Source organism: Neolamprologus brichardi, chromosome 22 (assembly GCF_056152115.1).
Source record: "Neolamprologus brichardi isolate AB-2024 chromosome 22, ASM5615211v1, whole genome shotgun sequence".
Taxonomy (NCBI): Eukaryota; Metazoa; Chordata; class Actinopteri; order Cichliformes; family Cichlidae; genus Neolamprologus; species Neolamprologus brichardi.
This window is the reverse complement of record NC_142124.1, coordinates 30,693,851-30,713,867: the sequence shown is the minus strand read 5'-3', so window position 1 is coordinate 30,713,867 and position 20,017 is coordinate 30,693,851. Positions and strand designations below refer to the sequence as shown.

Sequence of the window (20,017 nt, the reverse complement as noted above, 5' to 3'; positions counted from 1 at the left end):
CAAGCCTCGTCTGAGGAGCTACTTAGGAGTGTGGTGGAGCTTTCTCAGTGAGAGTAAGCCTGCTGCAGTTTGAAAGTGTCGAACGTCTGCCTCTGTTATTTCCCAGGAGGAGCGTGGAAATGAGAGGGCAACAAGCATGGGGTGCGTGGACACTTGGAAGTGAGGACACAGAGCACGGACACTGGGAGGAAGACACGGCACCGGAGTCTGGGGCGCGCAGGGATTTATTTGTGTGTGATTATTTACCGCACTGTAAATAAATGCACTGCTGTCATTGAAGAGTCCTGCATTTTGGGTTCTCCTTCCCCACCTCCCCACAGTCTGCCATACAGACCGTGACAATTTTATTCATTGATAAGAGTTAAGAACAAGGAAAACACCATTCGATTTTGAGCCACTACTAAATACCACCTAGGAAGTATCTGAATGGTTTAATTTTTCACAATGACAATCATCCCAAACACTCCTAGTGCAGTAAAAGCATATCTGGATTGGAAAACAATAAGTCATGGATTGGCCTCCCCAAAACCCAGAACTCAACGTTATTGAAGCAGCGTGGGATCATCGTGACAAAGAGTAGATCAAAAGGCAGTCCACATCCAAAGAAGAGCTGTGAATGTCCTTCAAGAAGCCTGGAGTACTACTGCTAAGGACTCCTTAAAGAAATTACATGAAAGCTTTCCTTTGGAGTGTTGAAGAAGGAAAGCCATTAGAAATGTTCAAATTTTGTTTTTACCTTATATACTTAAGCAATTTGGGATCATGTTGACAGCAAACATCCAAAGAAGAGCTTTGAATGTCCTTTAGGAAGCCTGGAGAATTATGCTTGAAGACTACTTAAAGAAATGATGAGAAAACTGTCTAACAGAGTTCAGACTGTTATGAAGAAAAAGGTGGCCATACCAAATATTGGCTTGTATAAACTGAATTGTGCCAACTGAATTATCTGACAAATAATGAAGCTTCTGTGGGCCAAGAAATCCAAGAAGTTGTGTTTCAGTTTTGTTGGATGAAATTCAAGGATTTTATTAATCTATCGCTAAGCCAGCAGGTATCTGTGAGTGTGCACGGCGTCTGTAAAGTTTAGAGATAAAGATGAGCTTATAACTTTAGCGCTCCACCATCTGGTTCAAATATAGCTTCAAAAAATGAGCATTGCAGCCGCCACTGAAGCTTTACAGTAGGCAACCCAGGCAATAATATGATTTACATATTAGCAGCGAATAACGTTGGTAAGTTGATACAAGACGCTGGGGAACTCGTGGGATTGGAGTCCAGAGTTCACAAACCAATAAGTGACGTAACGGTTGCTGCATCAGCCTTTATGTAACTCTATAATGACAACAGCTCTCTAACACCTGTGCTGCTGATTCAACTTTTGGAGGCTGTAGTTTCTCATCATTGTAACTCTTATATAGCAGCATAAACTGCATGTTCTATACTTATATACAATTTTTAATGGTTAAAATGTATTTTTTTTAAAAACAGGAAAGGTGTGTGCACTTTAAAGCAACCATATTCACATGTTACATTTCCAGCGTGCCAGCATTTAGTATGTGACCATCTCCCGAAAGAGAAAGAATGCTATGATCTTCAGCCAAGCCTATTACTGCAGCTGGAGAACTGATAATGGGGGTAGTACCTGTTTGGCTCTCTGCTAGCTGACTCATTTAAGAGGATCCCAGCAAAACTGCATTTCCACCTGTACCTGTTCTTTGTTCTGGAAAGATTTCCCTTGTCTCGGCCATCACTGTGAGCTGGACCATGTGAGATTTTGTAATTATTGGAGAGATAATAGGCAGATCAACATGAGGACACACACATACATCCACACACACACCTGAACCCTGCTTAAATGAGGCACGGTGCTGCTATTTCTCCTGTGAAGCTCCATGATGAGGGTAAAAACTGATTTTTAGAGGGCATTTGGTGAAGAGGCTCTCATAGTAAGCCTGGGTTTGTGTATTCGCTCTGTTACCATGAACCCCCTCAGTCCAGAGGAGGATGTCATCGGGAAACAAGGACAGAGGCTCCTGCTCATTTCGCAAAGTGACCTCAGAGGACAATAGAGGTGGATTAACTCTGAGGTGAATTCAGTCATGAAAGGAAAGAAGAAAATGGGATGTAAAGATGATGGCCGCAAAAAAGTGGTTTGAGGAAAGGAAATGAAATTACAGGACATGACAGAAGATGTGAAGCTTGCAGTAATATACAGTAGAGATCCACCTATAAGAGCTGGTGGAGGGTGAGCAGGAGGACAGGATGGCATACGAGCAATCAGGAGCTAAGATGAGAGCAGAAGGTAATCATCTTTATCATGTGGAGGCACAGAGAAAGGAGAGGGACACTTACCTGACATTGGTGTGCCGCTGCACGTAGAGGTTGTGGAAGTTGTTGGTGCTCTCGGTTCGACCGAAGTTCGGTCCCTGAAGCCTCTGGATGATCTCAGCTTTCATCACTCTGGCTATGTGAGCAGGCAGTAGGGATAACAGCAAGCGCTCCTACAGAGAGGGAGATGTGGGGGAAGGAATGCAAATGTTAACAGTGAATAACAATGGCAGGTCGATAAAGAGACTTTGTCTTTCTGATATACTATGATATGGAAATAATCGGGTTTTGTTTCCACCAATCAAACAGAATGGCTCCACAAAAAAATCTTAATCCCCATTCAAACTGGTTTAAATAATTTGCTCCCTGAAACTGAAAGCTGAGCTGCTTTTCTAGGAGACCTGAAGGCTCACATGTAGTGTCTGACAAGGAGTAGTGCATAATTAAGTCTGTTCTACTCTATTCTCTTCTGTTGTCATCCACAGCTAATATTTAACCTATTTTTACATCCCTTAATGATGGCTCATCGGGGCTAATTTTTCAAGCACTGAGCACAGGAAGCCAAAGTCGAGCACTGAAAATCTCTCGAGGCACATTTTCAAATGTGCAGTGTGTCATGGGAAACCAGGTTCTGCGCATTTTTAGGCTGCCGGTTAAATGAGTGATGGAGTGGAACATTAAGGTAAATGCACTTGGTAACCTCCAGTGGTGTCAAAATTAATGTGGAAGTGCAAAAATTGCAGCGGTACTATAGATAATAACAGTAATTTATATTTGGAGTTGTGGCGCTGCTTGGGCGCTAACAGCCACTGCTGAAAAGATCGGCAGAGAACAGAGAAATTATCCGTGACAACAGAGCTGACACTAATTCAGAAAGAGCAAGAAAGCATAAGATGCAGTCGAGGTGGGTTGCAAAGTGGCTTGCAGACAAAAGCATTTTTTTAAGCCGCTTTCAGCCACTCCCTTATTTACATGGGGTCCTCGAAGCAGGTAGCTCTGCATGCTTGATTTGGTAGATTTTTGTAGGAGAAACCCTACCTGCCACGATCCCAAAAGCATTTGTGTTTTCTCTTGAGACTGAACCAGGCATATGAGTTTTGGCTGTCAGCTTTTTTGTCAGCATTGAAATCAGGAGATTTGCTGGGATTGCAGCTGACTCACTCACTATGTATTAACAGACCTCTCTGCATTGAATCATATCTGTTATTAATCTCTGTCTCTCTTCCACAGCATGTCTTTATCCTGTCTTCCTTCTCTCACCCCAACCGGTTGCAGCAGATGGCCCCGCCCCTCCCTGAGCCTGGTTCTGCCGGAGGTTTCTTCCTGTTAAAAGGGAGTTTTTCCTTCCCACTGTCGCCAAAGTGCTTGCTCATAGGGGGTCATATGATTGTTGGGTTTTTCTCTGTATCTATGAAGCGCCTTGAGGCGACTTTTGTTGTGATTTGGCGCTATATAAATAAAATTGAATTGAATTGAATTGAAAGGTGAGCTTGACGTTGTTGAATGTGTGAGCTTCCACCATTAACAAATAGTTAAATAGCCCCACTGGGAATTTTTTTATAACCACCCATTCAAATTGTACTACCCATTTAACATCCACCAAATCACCTGTCTACTCCCTTAGGATCCATCTGTTTTTATCAAAATTTTGGGTTGTTGTGCATAACTAAATGGAAATGCTAATGAAAGAAGAGCTGCATAGCAAAATGCACTGTTGAAACTTTAGTTTCTGAAAATTGTGATTCTTTAGCACAAGGCTAAAATACAACCAAATGGTAGTCCTATCCCTAATGGGTGACAGGTATATGCCAACACCTGTTGTTCTATTATTGTAACAGCTAGCTATCTGCTAAACATCACCTCAAGCCGGTTTTTAGTCAGTGAACTAGATCCCTGAGTGTGTTTTGGGGTGACAACTGATGACTTGCTGAGAGGTTTATTATTGTATTAACAGTCCAAACAAAAAATGAGCTCAAGTTTTATATTATTTTATTTCAGTATGTATATGTAGGCACTTAGGCGCTACTTGCATCTGTATGATGCGCCAGTTGTCACAATGAGGATTGATGAGGACCAAAATGCATGTTAGCTAGCTGATCACAAGCCAAATATGAACCAAGTCCAAAGGGAGGTGGAAATAATCAGAGAATTGATGGGAGACAGACATGAAGTAAAACTACAATAGGTAACCTTCAAAGTTGTACAGCAAGTTCATGAAATGCAAAATAAAAAATGCAGCGAGAAGGTCCGTGCTAAACACGAATGGCAGACAGGGGAACAGGCAAAAGATAAAGATGAGACAGAGGACGGAACAGACGGGGAAACACAGGGAACTAAAACGACTACAAAGAATGAAAATAAGAGAATGACCCAAACTGTGAAACTGAATCATGTACATCCATTTTTTATATACAGTCATAATGAAAATGTAGATGTCATATAGATGTACCTTTGCAGTGATGTAAAATTTATTTGACCTATTATAGTCCGTAGTCCAAATCATTGATTTCTTTCTCATTTTGTAGGTTTTTCTACATTTCCCAAAAAGCATCTTAAGCATCTTATGAACACTGCTGTGCAGCTGCATTTGCTGGAATATCTCAGAAACTGAAATGCCTCGTGGCTGAAGGCAACAAAAGCACACAGGTGGCTGTTGGCAGTTTATCACATTTTTCTTCCGAGGATTCATCTCTCGTCTGATTTTTGAAGGCTACATTATTGTTGCACAAATACGACTATACAAACGACTTTGACAGCTGCTGGTGATTTTTTAGAAAGTTTACCTACGCTTTGGAAAAGTCATGTCATTATACAGTGAGGAGAAAAACGCAGAACCAGAGATGCAAGATCCATCACCCCTCGCTGTTGTGTAACCAGAAGTTTTTGCTTTAATTTAGCACCATACACACTTGCATAGAGGGTGATTTTGGCGTGCATGTGCAAGCGTGTGGGCATGTGTGTGGGTGTGGGTGCATGTTAGAGAGAGTGAATAGCTGCCTGAGGGGGTGTGACTCATAAATGCAGCTCACAGCAGAGAGGGTCATTACATTGTTCACACACCACGGGCTCATTTCCTAAAACACAGCAGCAAATTAAGTCGAGAGAGGGACCAGGGGCTCTAAAAATAGAAACCAATAGCAACACTTGCTCTTATTTACTTATTCAGCGCCGGAGCAATATGAACACTCCACTGTGAGCATGCACAATAGGTATAATAGCCTGGGGAGATGTAGTGCTATTAATCATGTGTTTGATTAATCAACTAAAGTTGTGTGTTCAGTCGCTGAATGAGATTTGTTTTATGCACTGGCATTTGTGTGCGTCCTCACACAGTGATGCAGATACTGGTGCTGAGGAACAGATGCCAGCTTAGTTATAAAACATAGATCAACAGATAGACTCTGCTGATCTATGTTCACAAATAAAACATGTAAATAACTTAACAAGAAATAACAAGAAATGGTAACTACACCTAAATCCAGCGTTTTTACAAAAAAGATTCCTGTAGTAAGTAAGCAACTTTTTACAAACTTAGCAATTTAAAAAATGATTTAAAAACTCATAGTCAATGCCAAGTGCGTACACTACAGGTTATTAGTGTGCACGTTCATATGTCATTTCCCTGGTTGGAAAGAATGGCTAATGTCAGGGCAAAGACGCTAATGTCAAGCAAATGTCACCGCATAATGCCACTTAGACATGACGGACTTACCAACTCCTCGTCCCTGACAAAACTAAGAAGTGAAATATTTTGGCAATTAAAACAGAGGCGGTTTGAATTTAATGTGGGCACTAAATTGTGTGGCCAGCAAGGCCTTGAGCTAATTATAAAAATCAGCATGCAAATAGGATGCTTGCCTTTGCCACTTAGCAGTAAACACAAAGTATAGTCAAGGCTAAATAGAAATATTACATCTGTGTGTTTGTAAAGGTAATACATTTTGATTAATTATGGTGCTAGTTAGAGCTCACGCAAGACATCAAATCCTGGATTAGAATCCATCTAACCCAGGACCATCTTTAGGGTTTACAGAGATATATTCATGGTAAATGGTAATAAATGGCCTGTATTTATATAGCGCTTTATATAAATACAGGCCTAAGGACCCCAAAGCGCTTTACATATCCAGTCATTCACCCATTCACACACTGGTGATGGCAAGCTACGCTGTAGCCACAGCCACCCTGAGGCGCACTGACAGAGGCCGGACACTGGCGCCACCGGGCCCTCTGACCACCACCAGTAGGCAACGGGTGAAGTGTCTTGCCCAAGGACACAACGACCGAAACTGTCCAAGCCGGGGCTCGAACCGGCAACCTTCCGATTACAAGGCGAACTCCCAACTCTTGAGCCACGATCGCCCCATATTCACTCAAATATCCAATCATTACAACCAAGGTATGCAGAAAAACCATCTCTGCACCAACAACATTTTGAACTTTGCAGCAGATCATTTACAGCAGCAAAAGACACTCTGTGAGCTAAGAACAGGAATCTGAGACCATAATTCGCACTAACTTGCCTAAATTGGACAATATAAGATTGGAAAACGGTTGCCTGATTTGATGAGTCTCAAGAATTCATCAGAATTTGGTATAAACAGCATGAAAGCATGGATCCATCCTGGTTTGTATCGGCGGTTCAGGCTGGAGATGGTAATGTAATGGTGTGAGAGGATATTTTCTTGGCACAGTTTGGGCCCCTTAGTAGTTGAATATCATTTAAATGGACATAATGGCAGTGACATTTCGGACTATATCACAAATCTCAAACTGTTTTTTGAACAAAACAGTGAGTTCACTGTACTCAAATGGCTTCTGCAGTCACCAGATCTCAGTCCAGTAGAGCACCGTTGGGATGTGGTGGAACTTGAGATTCATGATTGATGTGTAGCCGACAAAATCTGCAGCAATTGTGTGATGTTTTCATGTCAACATGGACCAAAATCTCTGAGCAATGTTTCCAGCACCTTGTTGAATCCATGCCATGAAGAATTAAAGCGGGTCTGAAGGAAAAAGGGAGACCAACTCAGTCCTAGCAAGGTGTAACTAATGAAGATTAGTTGGGTACCATTAGTTGATGTCAGTGGGTGAGTGTAACTAATCTCAGGACACCTGAAAGAGATCCCTGAATCAGATATGTGGTCAATGGATTGATAGGTTTACTAATGAGTGGATGAATGGAGCAAGAAAAGAAGTCAAAGATAATGACTCTCCAGATTCACTGCAATCCATCCAATTAGAGTAGCTATTTTTGAATGTATTTAATGCTTTTTTTTTAGTGCCAAAATTGACAGGCTTGTTTTGTAACTTCAAAATGGGAACTTCTCCAACTCTTAACAGCTTGTGGAGTAATTTCTAAGGGAACCGTGGATGATGGATTCTTGGCAAAAATGCATAGGATATGACGCTTGTCATACACAAAGTTTCAACACAAACTCTGCTTGAGAACCAAAAGCTGTTGTAGCTTCAGATAGTATTTTGTTAGTGATGGAACAAAATGATGGAAAGTGGCTGGAACGTTGGGAAGGAATCAAGCTAGTTAGCAAGTTAGCCCCATAGCTGCTATTTTGGGTAGCTAATGAATTGTCCGAGTTAGCAACAAAACTAAAGCTGACAAACATTAGCCAGCCCCCAGTACACAGTTTGAGCCCCAGAGTAGAGTGAGCATGACTGTTGGATATGCACAGTCAAACTAGTGGACAGAAGAAGCAAAATCAGGATAATAACCAAGAAGTAACTTCAAGAACTAAAGTATGGCTCTCAAAGTGTGTACCTGTTGGTGCTTTTCAAACTCCAGCTTGATGGGAGACTTGATGCAGTTGCAGGTGTCCTGATAGGTCTGTTTGAGTGCCAGGTCCATCAGATGCTTGTGATATGCCCCAGCCAAGTTTCCACAGGTGAAGATTATCACATTGGCTAAGATCTGCCACACACAGGCACACAAACATGGAAGAAATAAGCAATTAAGAGCTGGCCTATATTGCAAATATGATTGTACCAGTCATTTTTCCACTATACGACCTTTCCACTTAAGCCTCTGTTATTACCTTGTAAAACCAGGCGAGAACACACACTTTTGCAGTGCTTCCCACCACAAGCTCTTTACAGTGTGGACCTGCATATGAATAAGTTGTCCTTGGTGCCGTATCCAATGAACACTGGTTTATTGTTAGAGTACTTTTCCACTCTGCATGTGTGAGTGTGTGAGAGCGAAGAAAGCTATTGAAAGCTGTTGTGATTACAGTGTTTTTACTCTGATGGTTGATTGGAGTGTGTGTGTGTGTGTGTTTGTGTGTGTGTGTGCCAGCAGCAGCAGAAATAGATCTGATACCAAATCAATTCTACTTCACTTCATGTTTCTGCACGCTTATTGACGTTTATGGATAATCTTTTTCTCTTATCGGTCTGCGGCGAGACTCTCTTTGTTTTACTGTATCAACAGTCCATTCAGTTAGAGCCAGTTTTGAAGGGCTGTTCCCTGAGTGCGGTAAAAGGCCCTTCACATTACTCTGGAGGCCCTGCTGAATGTGCTCGATTATACAGGATAGGTTCACTGTTTTACAACCCCGACGCTGCACCTCATCATTTTTAATCATGCTTGGAAAAACATTAGAGAACAAGTTTTCATGCTGCAGCTAATATGGAGAAGAAATTACATATGCAGCACAAGCAGGAAGTCATGGAAAATATATCGGCAGATTCCAACAGCGTGGCTATGTGTTCAGGTTTACCTGCCAGACTAAAGGATCCTCCAGGTCTGTGTCGCGGGTGGTCAGACAGACACTGAGAGTGATAGTGTGTGAGAAGCAGGTGATTCCGCTGGCGATAATGGCCCCTCTCATGGAGAAGGGAAGCATGGTGTAGACAACAAACACGATAAAGAGGAAGAAGGAGACCTGGAAACGGGAAAGCAAGAGCAGGTGAAGGTGCAAATTTGTCTAAATTAAACCACACGCATTAATACAAACAGCTTTGACAAGAAGTTCCCAAATGTAGAAATATGCTTGCGGCTGAATCCCAGCAGAGATCTCTGCTGTACGTGTTCCCACTTTGTCTGCTGTTTGCCTAAATACAGAACACAGCTGAGTGGGCTGCCAGTGCTTCTTTCCTAAGAGATCCAATGATAAACTGCTGATCCTGTGATAAATCATTAGAGATGAGTGGGCTGCTCACTTAGTTTTCACAAAAATCCTCTGCTCAATTGTCCAGAAAATAAGAAAACAACAAATCAGAGCATCACAAGTTATTAAATGACTGCTCAAGTATGTCTTTACATGTGGGAATAACATATTGTAACAATTACACGAGGAGTTTGTTGCTTGATTTCTGTGATCAGTTGTACCTCTTTTTTTGATTTCCATGAGACATTTTTACTCCGATTGCTTATCAGCTCCTGCTGTGGATGTGCGCATGCATGTTTCTGTGTGCTGTGCATGCGCATCAGCGTATTTTTCACTGATACCTCATGCCTTAACCTCCCACTTCGTCTCTGTGCACTTCCCCTGCCCTCACTCCACCTCTTCCTGTTATGGTGGCTGTGGTGGCAACCAGCGTGATGAGGTCACAGCTTCAACTAGGACACCAGATCAACTTTGACCTTCCTGCCTGTCTGTTTATTTCCTGTGCCTATCAGGTTCAGAAAGTCAGACTGCAAACAGGAATTCACTACGGGTGACAGCTCTGAGTGGATGGTTTCTCCTGAAAAGAAACCGATAATTCCTAGACCTCGATTTGTGTCTTACTTTATTATGCATGTAAACTTTAAGCTTTAAATACACTATGGCCTGCATTTCTCAGTTATTTCAGGGTTTATATGGATGCTTGGAAATCCTTTGAGGGTTTTGGATCAAGTGTTTGAAACTGTTAGAAATTTATTAGCTTTTTAAATAAGACTAAATGAAAAGCTTGCTTTTGGGAAAACATTTCTCTTTGAGCCTCACTTAACACACGGTCTGTAAATGTGTGGTTAAAGTATGAGCGGTGCTTTCTAATGGAACAGTGGGTGGGACATGACAGCATGCCAGGAGGTTGCTGTTTTAAGAAACATTGGCTTTAAAACTATAAATCAGGGTTCAAATGAGGACCAAATCCTCAGTGACGCTTCAGTAAATGATGGAGTCGTTTAAATGGTGAGCAACTGTTGGAAATTTTCAAGTAGGCTAACATTACACGTCTCATTTGTTTAAGCTAGCTAAGCTAATAGCCAATTTTGAAACTGCTAGTACGAGGCCTGTCAGTCACTTACAGCACTTTCACTCATATATACCATCATATGCACGCTACCTGTTCGTGTTCGCTTGGAGTGTGATGGTTTGAAAATGGAAAATGCCCACTTTTTCTGTATACCACTTATGCTAGTTAGCCATGTAGAGCTGTCAGTGGCTAAAGCACGCTAATCTGGTGAAAGCTACAGCGCTTCAAGATTGTTCAGGTAATTAATGAAACTGGAAAAGCATCAAAATAATAGAGTTTATCTTTTTTATGATCCAGTAATAATGGACTGATCATTATAGTTGAGAAAGTCTTTCTTGAGTCGCCCGGGCTGAAGAAAAATATGGATTTGTTTTAGTAGACCCTGTGCCATAAAAAACAACACACACCCACACAGTATTTCAGAACTGTCAAAATTTGTACAAAATGTATATATATTTTTTAACTGAATTCACTTAACTGACTTTAAATTTTTATATACAAATTTCAGCCGGCACAATGCATTTCAGAATTTAATGAAGCATAACGTAAACCATTTTAGCAGTCAGATTTGAAGAGTTGGTTGAAACAGCCTGAAACCTCACATGAAACTGAATTATTAAACATCCATCAAAATAAAAACGGCTAAATCCATTTAGATTTCCTCTTCCAAGCACCAGATGTCCATGGAAGTTGTTTTCTGAGCCAAGGTGATAAGGCAACTTTTCAGAGGATTAGCAAAACTCTAATTAAATTTTGAATTAATGTTTAGCTACTAAGTAATTTTTTCTTGATTGGAGGTCTAAAATATGTTTAATCGGTACATACCCTCCAATGCTAAATGCTAAAATTGGGTTCAAATTGCTTAAAAAGTCAAAGTAAAATAGATTTCTAGATAAAAACTAAACAGTCCAAAAACAGTAAATGGGCTGGTTCTTATGTCATCTACTGGAACACTCAGGTTTTCACAACATATCTCCTCATAATAAGAGGAGTGTTCTTGTTTGGCAACGTCATTCTTAATATCTTTTAAGGTCTTTTTGTTGGGTGGGTTCCTAACTTCCTGTCTATGAAGTTCGCACTGGAAGTGTAAATTAACTTTGTTCTGCTTTCCTGCTGTGAAGTCAACAATTGATTGAAATTTACAATAATTTCTAATTTAATTTAGTTGCACTTTGGAAACCCTGGCTTTAAAATTTGTCAGAGTTTTTAGCACAGGACATGGCTTTAGTGTGACTATATATTCTTATGTGTACCACAGATGTCTTGGGCTAAAAGATCCATCTTTAGAGTGACTCAGTTCAACTTTGTGAGAGCTGTAGAAACCCTGCGCTCTGTTCCGCTTGAGAAAATAACAGATAGTCAAAATCAACGCTGCGGACATAATTTGCAGCAACGGGTTACAGAGATTTCTTCTCTCGCTAGCATGCAGTGTTTTATCAAGCCAAATCACAGCTAGAACATTGGGTATAAGTAATTGTTTGGTTGACCTGAATGCAGCGAGCGCGCACACACACTGAGGTGTTTTTGTGTAGGCTTAGACCTTCTGTTACTAAGGGAACCAACAAAGGGAAGGATGCTGACGTCGGAGCAGATGTAGCGTTTTGAAGGCCGTGTATATTTTTGCCATAACCTTCAACTCCTTACCCTGAACTCTCACCTCGGCATCGGGGAGGGGGTGACTAAAGGGGTATGTGGTTAGTCGGAGTGTGTGACACTGGGTGTGTTCAGGTGGCTGCGTGGAATTGAGAATGGCAGTCCAATTTCAGGTGCGTCACCTGCTTCTGTGTGCCACACAGGCAGGCAGGCAGACACCGTCTCCACGGCTTTCTATCCTGAATCCTAATACAGCCTCAAACACTCCGACATGAGTCCTGCAGCCATCATATCACTTCAGCACCTTCCATGACTTTTTCTCCCTCTGCCCTGCTCTGTGTGCTTCAAGCATAAGCGATGCATGCTCACCCGCCTCCTAATGCAAACACAGACAGATGCACAGATGCATGAATACTCCCATTTAAAAAGGTTTTGCTCTCCCCTCCTAAGAAGCAACACCCTGGTTTTTTTGTTTGTTTGTTTTTTTGGGCAGGTACGTACTAACACGCACAGGTAAAAGTGACTATATCTTGATTATTTGGCACCAGGTGTGACAGTTATGTTCCATCTGCCTTCTGGAAAGAGCCGTGGCCTTCAGAGAAATTAAATAAAGAGCAGACTAACAGGCTACTGCGGCTAGATAGTGGCACACGTGGCTAAAGATGTATTTCTGTGTGCGCATGTGTGTGTGTGTGCGTCTGTGTTTACAACAAAAGCAGGTGAGCCAGCTCAGAATGGGGTGGTTGAGAGTGGTGGAGGGTGGGAGTGGGAGAGAGGGGGTCCAAAGTGAATGGCTGAAGAGAGAAGCAGCTTCTCCCGGCCTCTGTCTTTGTGGCCTTTCTTTCTTTCTGTCAGACCCTTACTGTTATTAGCTCCGTGTGCTCCATCAGACATGCTGTTCTCTCAGTAATCACAATCAATCCAGCCCACCGAGAGCAGGCAGCAGCTCCAACTGTTCTCCTCTCACAGGATTTCTGCTCCCCTGCATCTTTCTTTCTTTCTTTCTTTACCCTGTTTGTTATTACCTTTTTTCCTTTTCTCACTCCTTTCCTGCTTTCCTTTTCTCATTTTTTCTTTTCGCCATCCTCCTTTCATTTCTTGTTTTCCTTTCCTGTTGCTTTCTTTCCTAATGCTTTTATTTCCCACCTTTTTCCTTCTTTTCCATTTTCCTTCGTTGATTAAGTGTTTCTTTTCTTACCTAATTCTTTCCTGCTTCCTTCTATCTTTCTTTCCTTCTTTTTTGCCTTTTTCTTCTTGCCTTTCTCCTTTATTTTTTTATTTCTCTTCCTATTTTTCTCCTTTTTTCTTTCCGCTTTCCTTTTTCTTCTTTTTTCTCCTTCTTTCTTTTCTTACATATTTCTTTCCCTTTCTTCTTTTGTTAACTTATTTAATTCTGTCTTTCTGTTTTTCATTCTTTCATTCTATCTGGATAGATAGATAGATAGATAGAGAGAGAGAGAGAGAGAGAGAGAGAGAGAGAGAGATAGAGGAAGAGTCATGGGAGCAGAATAGCATAATTAATAATGCAGAATGATTATGCTCTCACAGGTGGCCGATGTTAAAAATATCTCCAACCCCACCGTGGAATCGAAGAAGTAAAACGAAGGTAATACGGAGAAAGAGAGGTGGGGAGTGGGTCGTAGGTGGAGGTTAAAAGGATAAAAGGAGGCAGGTGGAGAAACCAGGGAGAGAAAAATGGGATTTGATGAATAGATGGAGACAGGGTGCTAGCATGAGAAAATAGGAGTCCTGAAATGGAGAAAGAAGGAGCCTGGCGCTGAAAACTAATGTGTCTGTCTGCTGATCTGCTCACCTCCAGCTCTCATCAGGGCTCATTAACACGTCAAATTAATTCTGCGCTCACACACAGCCTCAAACGCACACAGTCACGCACACACAGCCATGTATGCATTCAAAAAATACACATTTAAACTAAATGACAGGTGTGTGTGCGGAAGCAAATTCTTTCTCACATGAAATCCTGAGAAGACTCTTGAATGCACGGCTACGTGTCGAAAGGCCAAATTATCAGGTTCGGGTAATCGTAAGCCATTTTCACGCACGTACTGCAGCGCTGACTAAACAGCTTAAGTCACATATTTATTAATTGTTTGTTTTTGTAGACTGTAGACAAAAGTCTTGTCAATCACAAGTGCGCCCTGTATTATCCTCCTTTTTGACTCCCATGGAAATCGTTTATTAAACAATAAACATCGTGATGCATTTATTATGCTCTGAAACTAGACGATGACTCATGAAGAGAGAGTGTTTACTGAGAGTATGGATCATGGCAGTCATAAAGTTGTTTTTTTGTTTTTGTTTTTCGCAGACTTTGATGCCCCCTTACTCGCCCCCTGCTGGCTATCTGAAAAAATGTAGCTTTAAGGCTCATTTACATTTTCACCCTCAAAAACATTGAAGCTATCCAATCTTTAAGTGATTTCCACTTTAATTGAGTGGAAAAAAAGTGAGCGTTCATCCTCCATCTTTACTGTGTTTATGTTATGCTAACATAGCTCTGCCGCTAGCCACCACGTAGCACATCATTATATACCAGCTAGCCCAACTTCAGTAACCCTACAAACATCACTGCTGTTTAGGTTTTTGTTTTCATTTATGTTGGAAGTGATAATAGAGTTGTACGTTTTAATTTTTTCAGAAATCTCTCAGGCAGAGCATAGTAAATTATGTTTGGGTGGAAACTAGCTAGCTAACTCCCCGCTAACGTCTAACTCCGTTAAATTTAATGAATTCTGTTTTCTTTTTTTTCTTTTTCTTTTTTTTTGTTTTTTTTCTTTTTAACCTGTCCCGTTTGGCTCTTTTGCCATCAGAATTATTGTCTAAAGGCGAAGAAAGATGCCCAACGGATTTTCTTTACCAAATTGACCATCCCAGCTTTGCCGTAATGGTCCATTTGATTCACCTTTTATTGTTTATTTTATTTTCACTTGCTGAATACGGGACAGACTTGACTGGGGGAAAGAAAAGGGAGAAAGAAGGAGGGAAAGAAAAACAGTTGAGAAGAGGGACGGGGGAGAAGGGCAAAAAACAAAAACCAACAGAATAAGCAGAAAAAAAAAATACATATATCGATCACCTGGATCACCTGTTGAGAAAGAAAAAAGAAAACAAGCAGAAGAAAACGAGAGTAATAGAATAAACAACATCACAATGATATATGGGAATATGACAGTAAATACTAAATATTAAACATTATTGTGCAGCACGTAAGATCGACAGCACAGTGTGCTTTGAGGTAGGAGCCAAAAAGGGTGTCGTTTGTGTGTGTGATCACCCGTGTGTACACCTGTGAGCATGGACGCGCTTGTTTTTTTTTTAAAAAGGTTCCTTCATGTAATGATCTGCTAGAGGGTGTGGGGGGGCCACTGCCCCGTCCTCCAGGGCATGAAGCAGGTATGGAGGAGATCAAAACTCCAGACATCCAGAGACCCCCAGAACACAAGAGACCAAGGAAGACCAACAGAGGGGCAGCTGGGCCACTGTCCCAGAAAGAGCTGAGGAGAGTCCCAGATGAGGGGTCATTCAGCAGCCGCGGAGCAGAAGCCAGCGGGGGTTGCAGTGACGTGCCCGTGAGCTCCGCCGGCAGCCAGCTGTGCCTGAGTGACCGAGCTCAGAAATTCTGTTTTCATGGATGGCTGGATGTTAAACTTAATTGTTACACACAGCTGGTAGAGCAGGCACACGGATGATTTTATTAAAGATTAAAGAATTTAGACAGTTTTTAACTTTCAGTGATGCCGTAGTGTTCCTTTGAATTTGGGGCCAGAAGTGAAATTTGGACCCGAAACGGCTTAAAGACCGGATAAAAATAATAATAAATTGAAAAATATACGATCAACTTTAAACTGAATCAACTGATTAATCATTAAAGAAAATGTGCTTGGTGTAAACTAATCAATAAAGTACATTTCATTTACATTTTATCAGATTCCATTAAATTTAAAGTTTTTCATGGTACTTATGTGACTAATCTACATGAAAAATCTACATGTAATTAAATGAGCTAAAGTGTGAATTTTGGGCTTAAACTTTCTTTAAGTGCACAAGCTATGTCCATCTTTTATATCCAGTTAGTTTACTTCACAGGAAGGTAGCATCTGATTAAGTCTTTCAGAGTCTGCAGAAAAGCTTTGCTGCTTCCATTTCATATTGAAGTTTTAATCTGAAGTGTGTGAATCCTTCAGCTTTATAAAAGTATGAAAACTTATCTGCCGAATATTACTTCAAGCTGATGCATCTTTGCAGGGCTCAAACACCTGGTTGTGTTATTATCTTTCCTTTCATGATTTTTACCAGTATAATGATTGTTCCACCATTGTTGTGACTGTCAACCAGTGCTGGGTGTAATGCATTACAAAACAACACTTTACTGTAATCACATTACATTTTTCACAAATGCAGTAATGTAGTGCATTACTGTACTAACTTCAGTAGTCAAGTTACAATTTCAGGCATTATCATCATCACAAATCACAAAATACAGTCACAATACAAAATAAAGTTGAGCATCATAGGGTCCCCTTCAAGTCACTTTTACAATATTCTCAATTCCAAATTGGACAGCTGTAAACATTTCAAAGCCATCTGCTGAACTCTTGCTGATCAACCCGAACACTCACACAGAAAATAAAGAAAACGATCTACCTGGTCCCAGGGGCTGAGTCTCCCTCCAGAGAACATGAAGAGGTAACCCATGGTGACCAGACAGGCCCATATTAGCAGTGAGAACAGGCGAAGCATCCGCTTGAAGACGGATTCGATGCAGACGAGGATGAAGATGGAAAGGAAGAGGAAGAGCGCAGTGGGCACTGTGATCAAGAACGTCAAGTGGTCCTCTGTATTCTGGAGAGAGACAGAGATGGTTGGAGGTGAGGTGAGTTTGGTGAAATTGAACACATTCATGCTTTGGCCCTGGGTTAACCAATCACGAGTGGACACCTCTAATTGGCTCTCCCGTGGCGTCAGAATGCAACCACTTCTGTCAGTATCTCACCTAACCCCGTTCTCAGTGCAGATAAAATGCCACATGTGCAAAGAGTGGTTCTTTCTCTCTACACCAAACCACACAATGGAACGCCCGAAATGAAACACAGAGAGATAAGGCAGGGAAACAAAAGTAAGATTAAGGAGGCAAACTCTTGATTGTACTGTGACTCATCTGATATCATCTCCCCACCTGCTTCTTAATATAGGATTATATCTGCACATCGGAAAATGATGCTAAGGAGGTACCACTTCCGTTAAAGAGAAGGGGACCTGATGACCAGATGTCGGTGCGTTTGCTTCTACTATAGGTCAAAATCATGCACTCTGACTAATGTGTAAGCACAATTATGGACGGATTTTGATTTAAGAAAATGTTACTGAATCTAATTTTCAGCTTCTTCCTAATCCCTGATGCTCACCCCATTATACCTACAATGTCTTCTTCACCTCTCTTTAAAACTGTCCGTTGCTTTGGATGGTCGACCACAGGTATTTAAACTCATCTGTCTTCGCTATCTCTGCTCTTTGCATTTTCACTTTTCCATCAGCCTCCCTCTCATTCACACTTTCATCTGGAGCAGGGCGATATGACCAAAAATATTTATCACGATATACATTTGAAAATTTGCGATAACGATATAACTGACGATATAATTGACACTAGACAAAACACTTTACAACTCCACAACTTTATTAGTGCAAAAAAAACCATCAATGTATTTTCACTTAAACAAGCAGCTGTTTTTTAAGTGCATTAAAGTTATATAAAAATTTAACAGTGCAAATGCAAATTCCTTGCTGATAGTTTAACCAAAATGCATTTCCGGTGGAAATTGGCCAACATATCCTCAGCATAACCATGTATAATATCCACAAAACTTAAAAAGAGGTTATACACACACACAATATGGTAATATTATGTTGAAGCACAGTACGTATCACTCCGCGAGGCTCCTGCTTACAATAGCCGTAATGCTCCAACAATCCATCAAGCGGTGCAGCTTCGTAGCTTAGCAAAGTCGTACTGAAACATTTGACAGATTTTCGAGCGCCGTGCACATAAAATCGTTTCGAGGTCAGTAAACACAACCAGAATTCATACATAAGGCACACGGGATTATAAGGGGCTCTGTCGATTTTCAGAAAAATCAATGGATTGATTTTAAATGTGCCGTATTTTCCAAACAACACGGTAATAACGACGGCCCGCTAGCATGCGCTACCAAAAATAGTGCTTTGTTGTGTAGCTGACGAACGAAAGCTAAACCAGTTCCACCACTGAAGTTGCAGCATTTTTACAAACCAATTCTGGTTCATCCATTTCATTTAACGATCCGCTTTTGCTCTTCTCATTCTGCGTCGCCGCCATGTGCGTATGAAAACAAAGGCACTGCGCATGCGCGTTTTACCCATATTCTATCGTGATATTTCATTTTCCTATCGTTGCCCAAAATTACACCTGTATTATCGTGAACGGTATGATATAGTCCAGCCCTACTTTCAACTGAGCTTCATTCCTCTTCTCGCCAATGCGTACCTCCACCTCTCCACGCTCTCTTCCACCTGGTCCCTATCTCAGTACAGAGATCATCTGCAAACATTGTCCTGCCTAAACTCAGAAAACAAAAATGGGCTCAGGGTTGATCTGTCTCACATGGGAGGTCCCTGCTGTGGGAACGCACAAAAAAATATGAGCCACCCAAAAACATACTTGAAAACGGCCAGTACTGAAAAAGGAATAATTCACCTTCGAGGCTGAAACCATTTTGCACCAGTTCTAAATTGGGGCATCCTCTCAATTCATGTCCCTTAACCAGAGCACAGCCTGAAGCCAAAGAAGCACCTACCAGAGACACACAGATGAGTTCTGATATTGTTTTAGACACTCGTGTCTAAAAGCTTCAACCTTAACTCCAAATTGACAAAATGTTTGCTCACTTTTTTTGTTTGCTAGTGAGGATGTTAGGTCCTCAAAAGGATGGCGGTACTACACAGCGTGCACGCACAAACAGACGAGCAGACGGCACAGATCTGCAGGCAGACAGTCTGAGCCCGGGGAATGTGCTACAGCATCACTTCCACGCTCACACTATCAAAGTCAGCATTTAGAAGCTGTCACCACACAGACAGAACACTCTCTCGTCCTCATTTGGCATATATGCAGGTCAAGACGTTAAAGGCAACAAAAACTGTCCATCCCGTCAAGTCGTAATTTCTTTTGTTTCTCCCCCATACAGTGGTTCAGCTTTTTTCTCTCATATAGCTTTGTGCAATTACCTGCCTTATTAATATATTGATTCTTCTTTGTAGAAACTTGTGAAATCAAGTGCAAATGAGCTCATATAACTGCCAGATATATACAACTGGTTCTAGAAAAATGGCTTCATATCAGACTCATTAAAGCTTATGCAGCTTTTGCTTATTCTTTATGCAATCTTTACTTTTCTGGTCAAATGTTCTCAGCATGGAGACTCAAAAAAAACAAAAAACGAATGCAGTTATGGGATTCAAGGTAGATTCATAATCGTCTTATTTATCATTTTTATAATTGTTAACATGAGCAGACTAGAACAAATCCAACAAAAACTGTAATGGAAAGAGTCTGCAGGGTTCGCCGAACCTACTTGCCGCTTATATTGAGGCTGTTCAGGGGGAAAAAGTGCACTTTTCTTGCAACAATATTCATTATTTGGAGAATAATACGTGATGAACATGATGATGAACTCATGATGTTCATTTTCCTGCTCCATATTTTTTCCCTTGCACTCTAGAGGGGCCAGCCTGGTGGTCAGCTCTGTCTTCTCACAGCATGAACATCCTGGGTTTGAATCCTGCAGCAAGATAGTGATGTCATGGTCCCAGCACTTTGACCCACTCATACAGAAAATCAAGA

The 20,017-nt window shown here is 41.2% G+C and overlaps 1 protein-coding gene across 2 annotated transcripts in view; it reads right to left on the bottom strand.

Moving 5' to 3' along the window:
- The window catches only part of adcy2b (adenylate cyclase 2b (brain)), a 76,981-nt gene that overhangs the window by 43,882 nt on the left and 13,082 nt on the right, over positions 1 to 20,017 (bottom strand). For both annotated transcript variants that reach the window (XM_087834556.1, XM_087834557.1), the window contains exons 2-5: positions 16,783 to 16,980; positions 9,063 to 9,227; positions 8,105 to 8,254; positions 2,353 to 2,501 (exon numbers count right to left, since the gene is read on the bottom strand). In XM_087834556.1, coding sequence (XP_087690682.1) covers positions 2,353 to 2,501; positions 8,105 to 8,254; positions 9,063 to 9,227; positions 16,783 to 16,980 — 662 coding nt within the window. The remainder of the gene's footprint in view (positions 1 to 2,352; positions 2,502 to 8,104; positions 8,255 to 9,062; positions 9,228 to 16,782; positions 16,981 to 20,017) is intronic.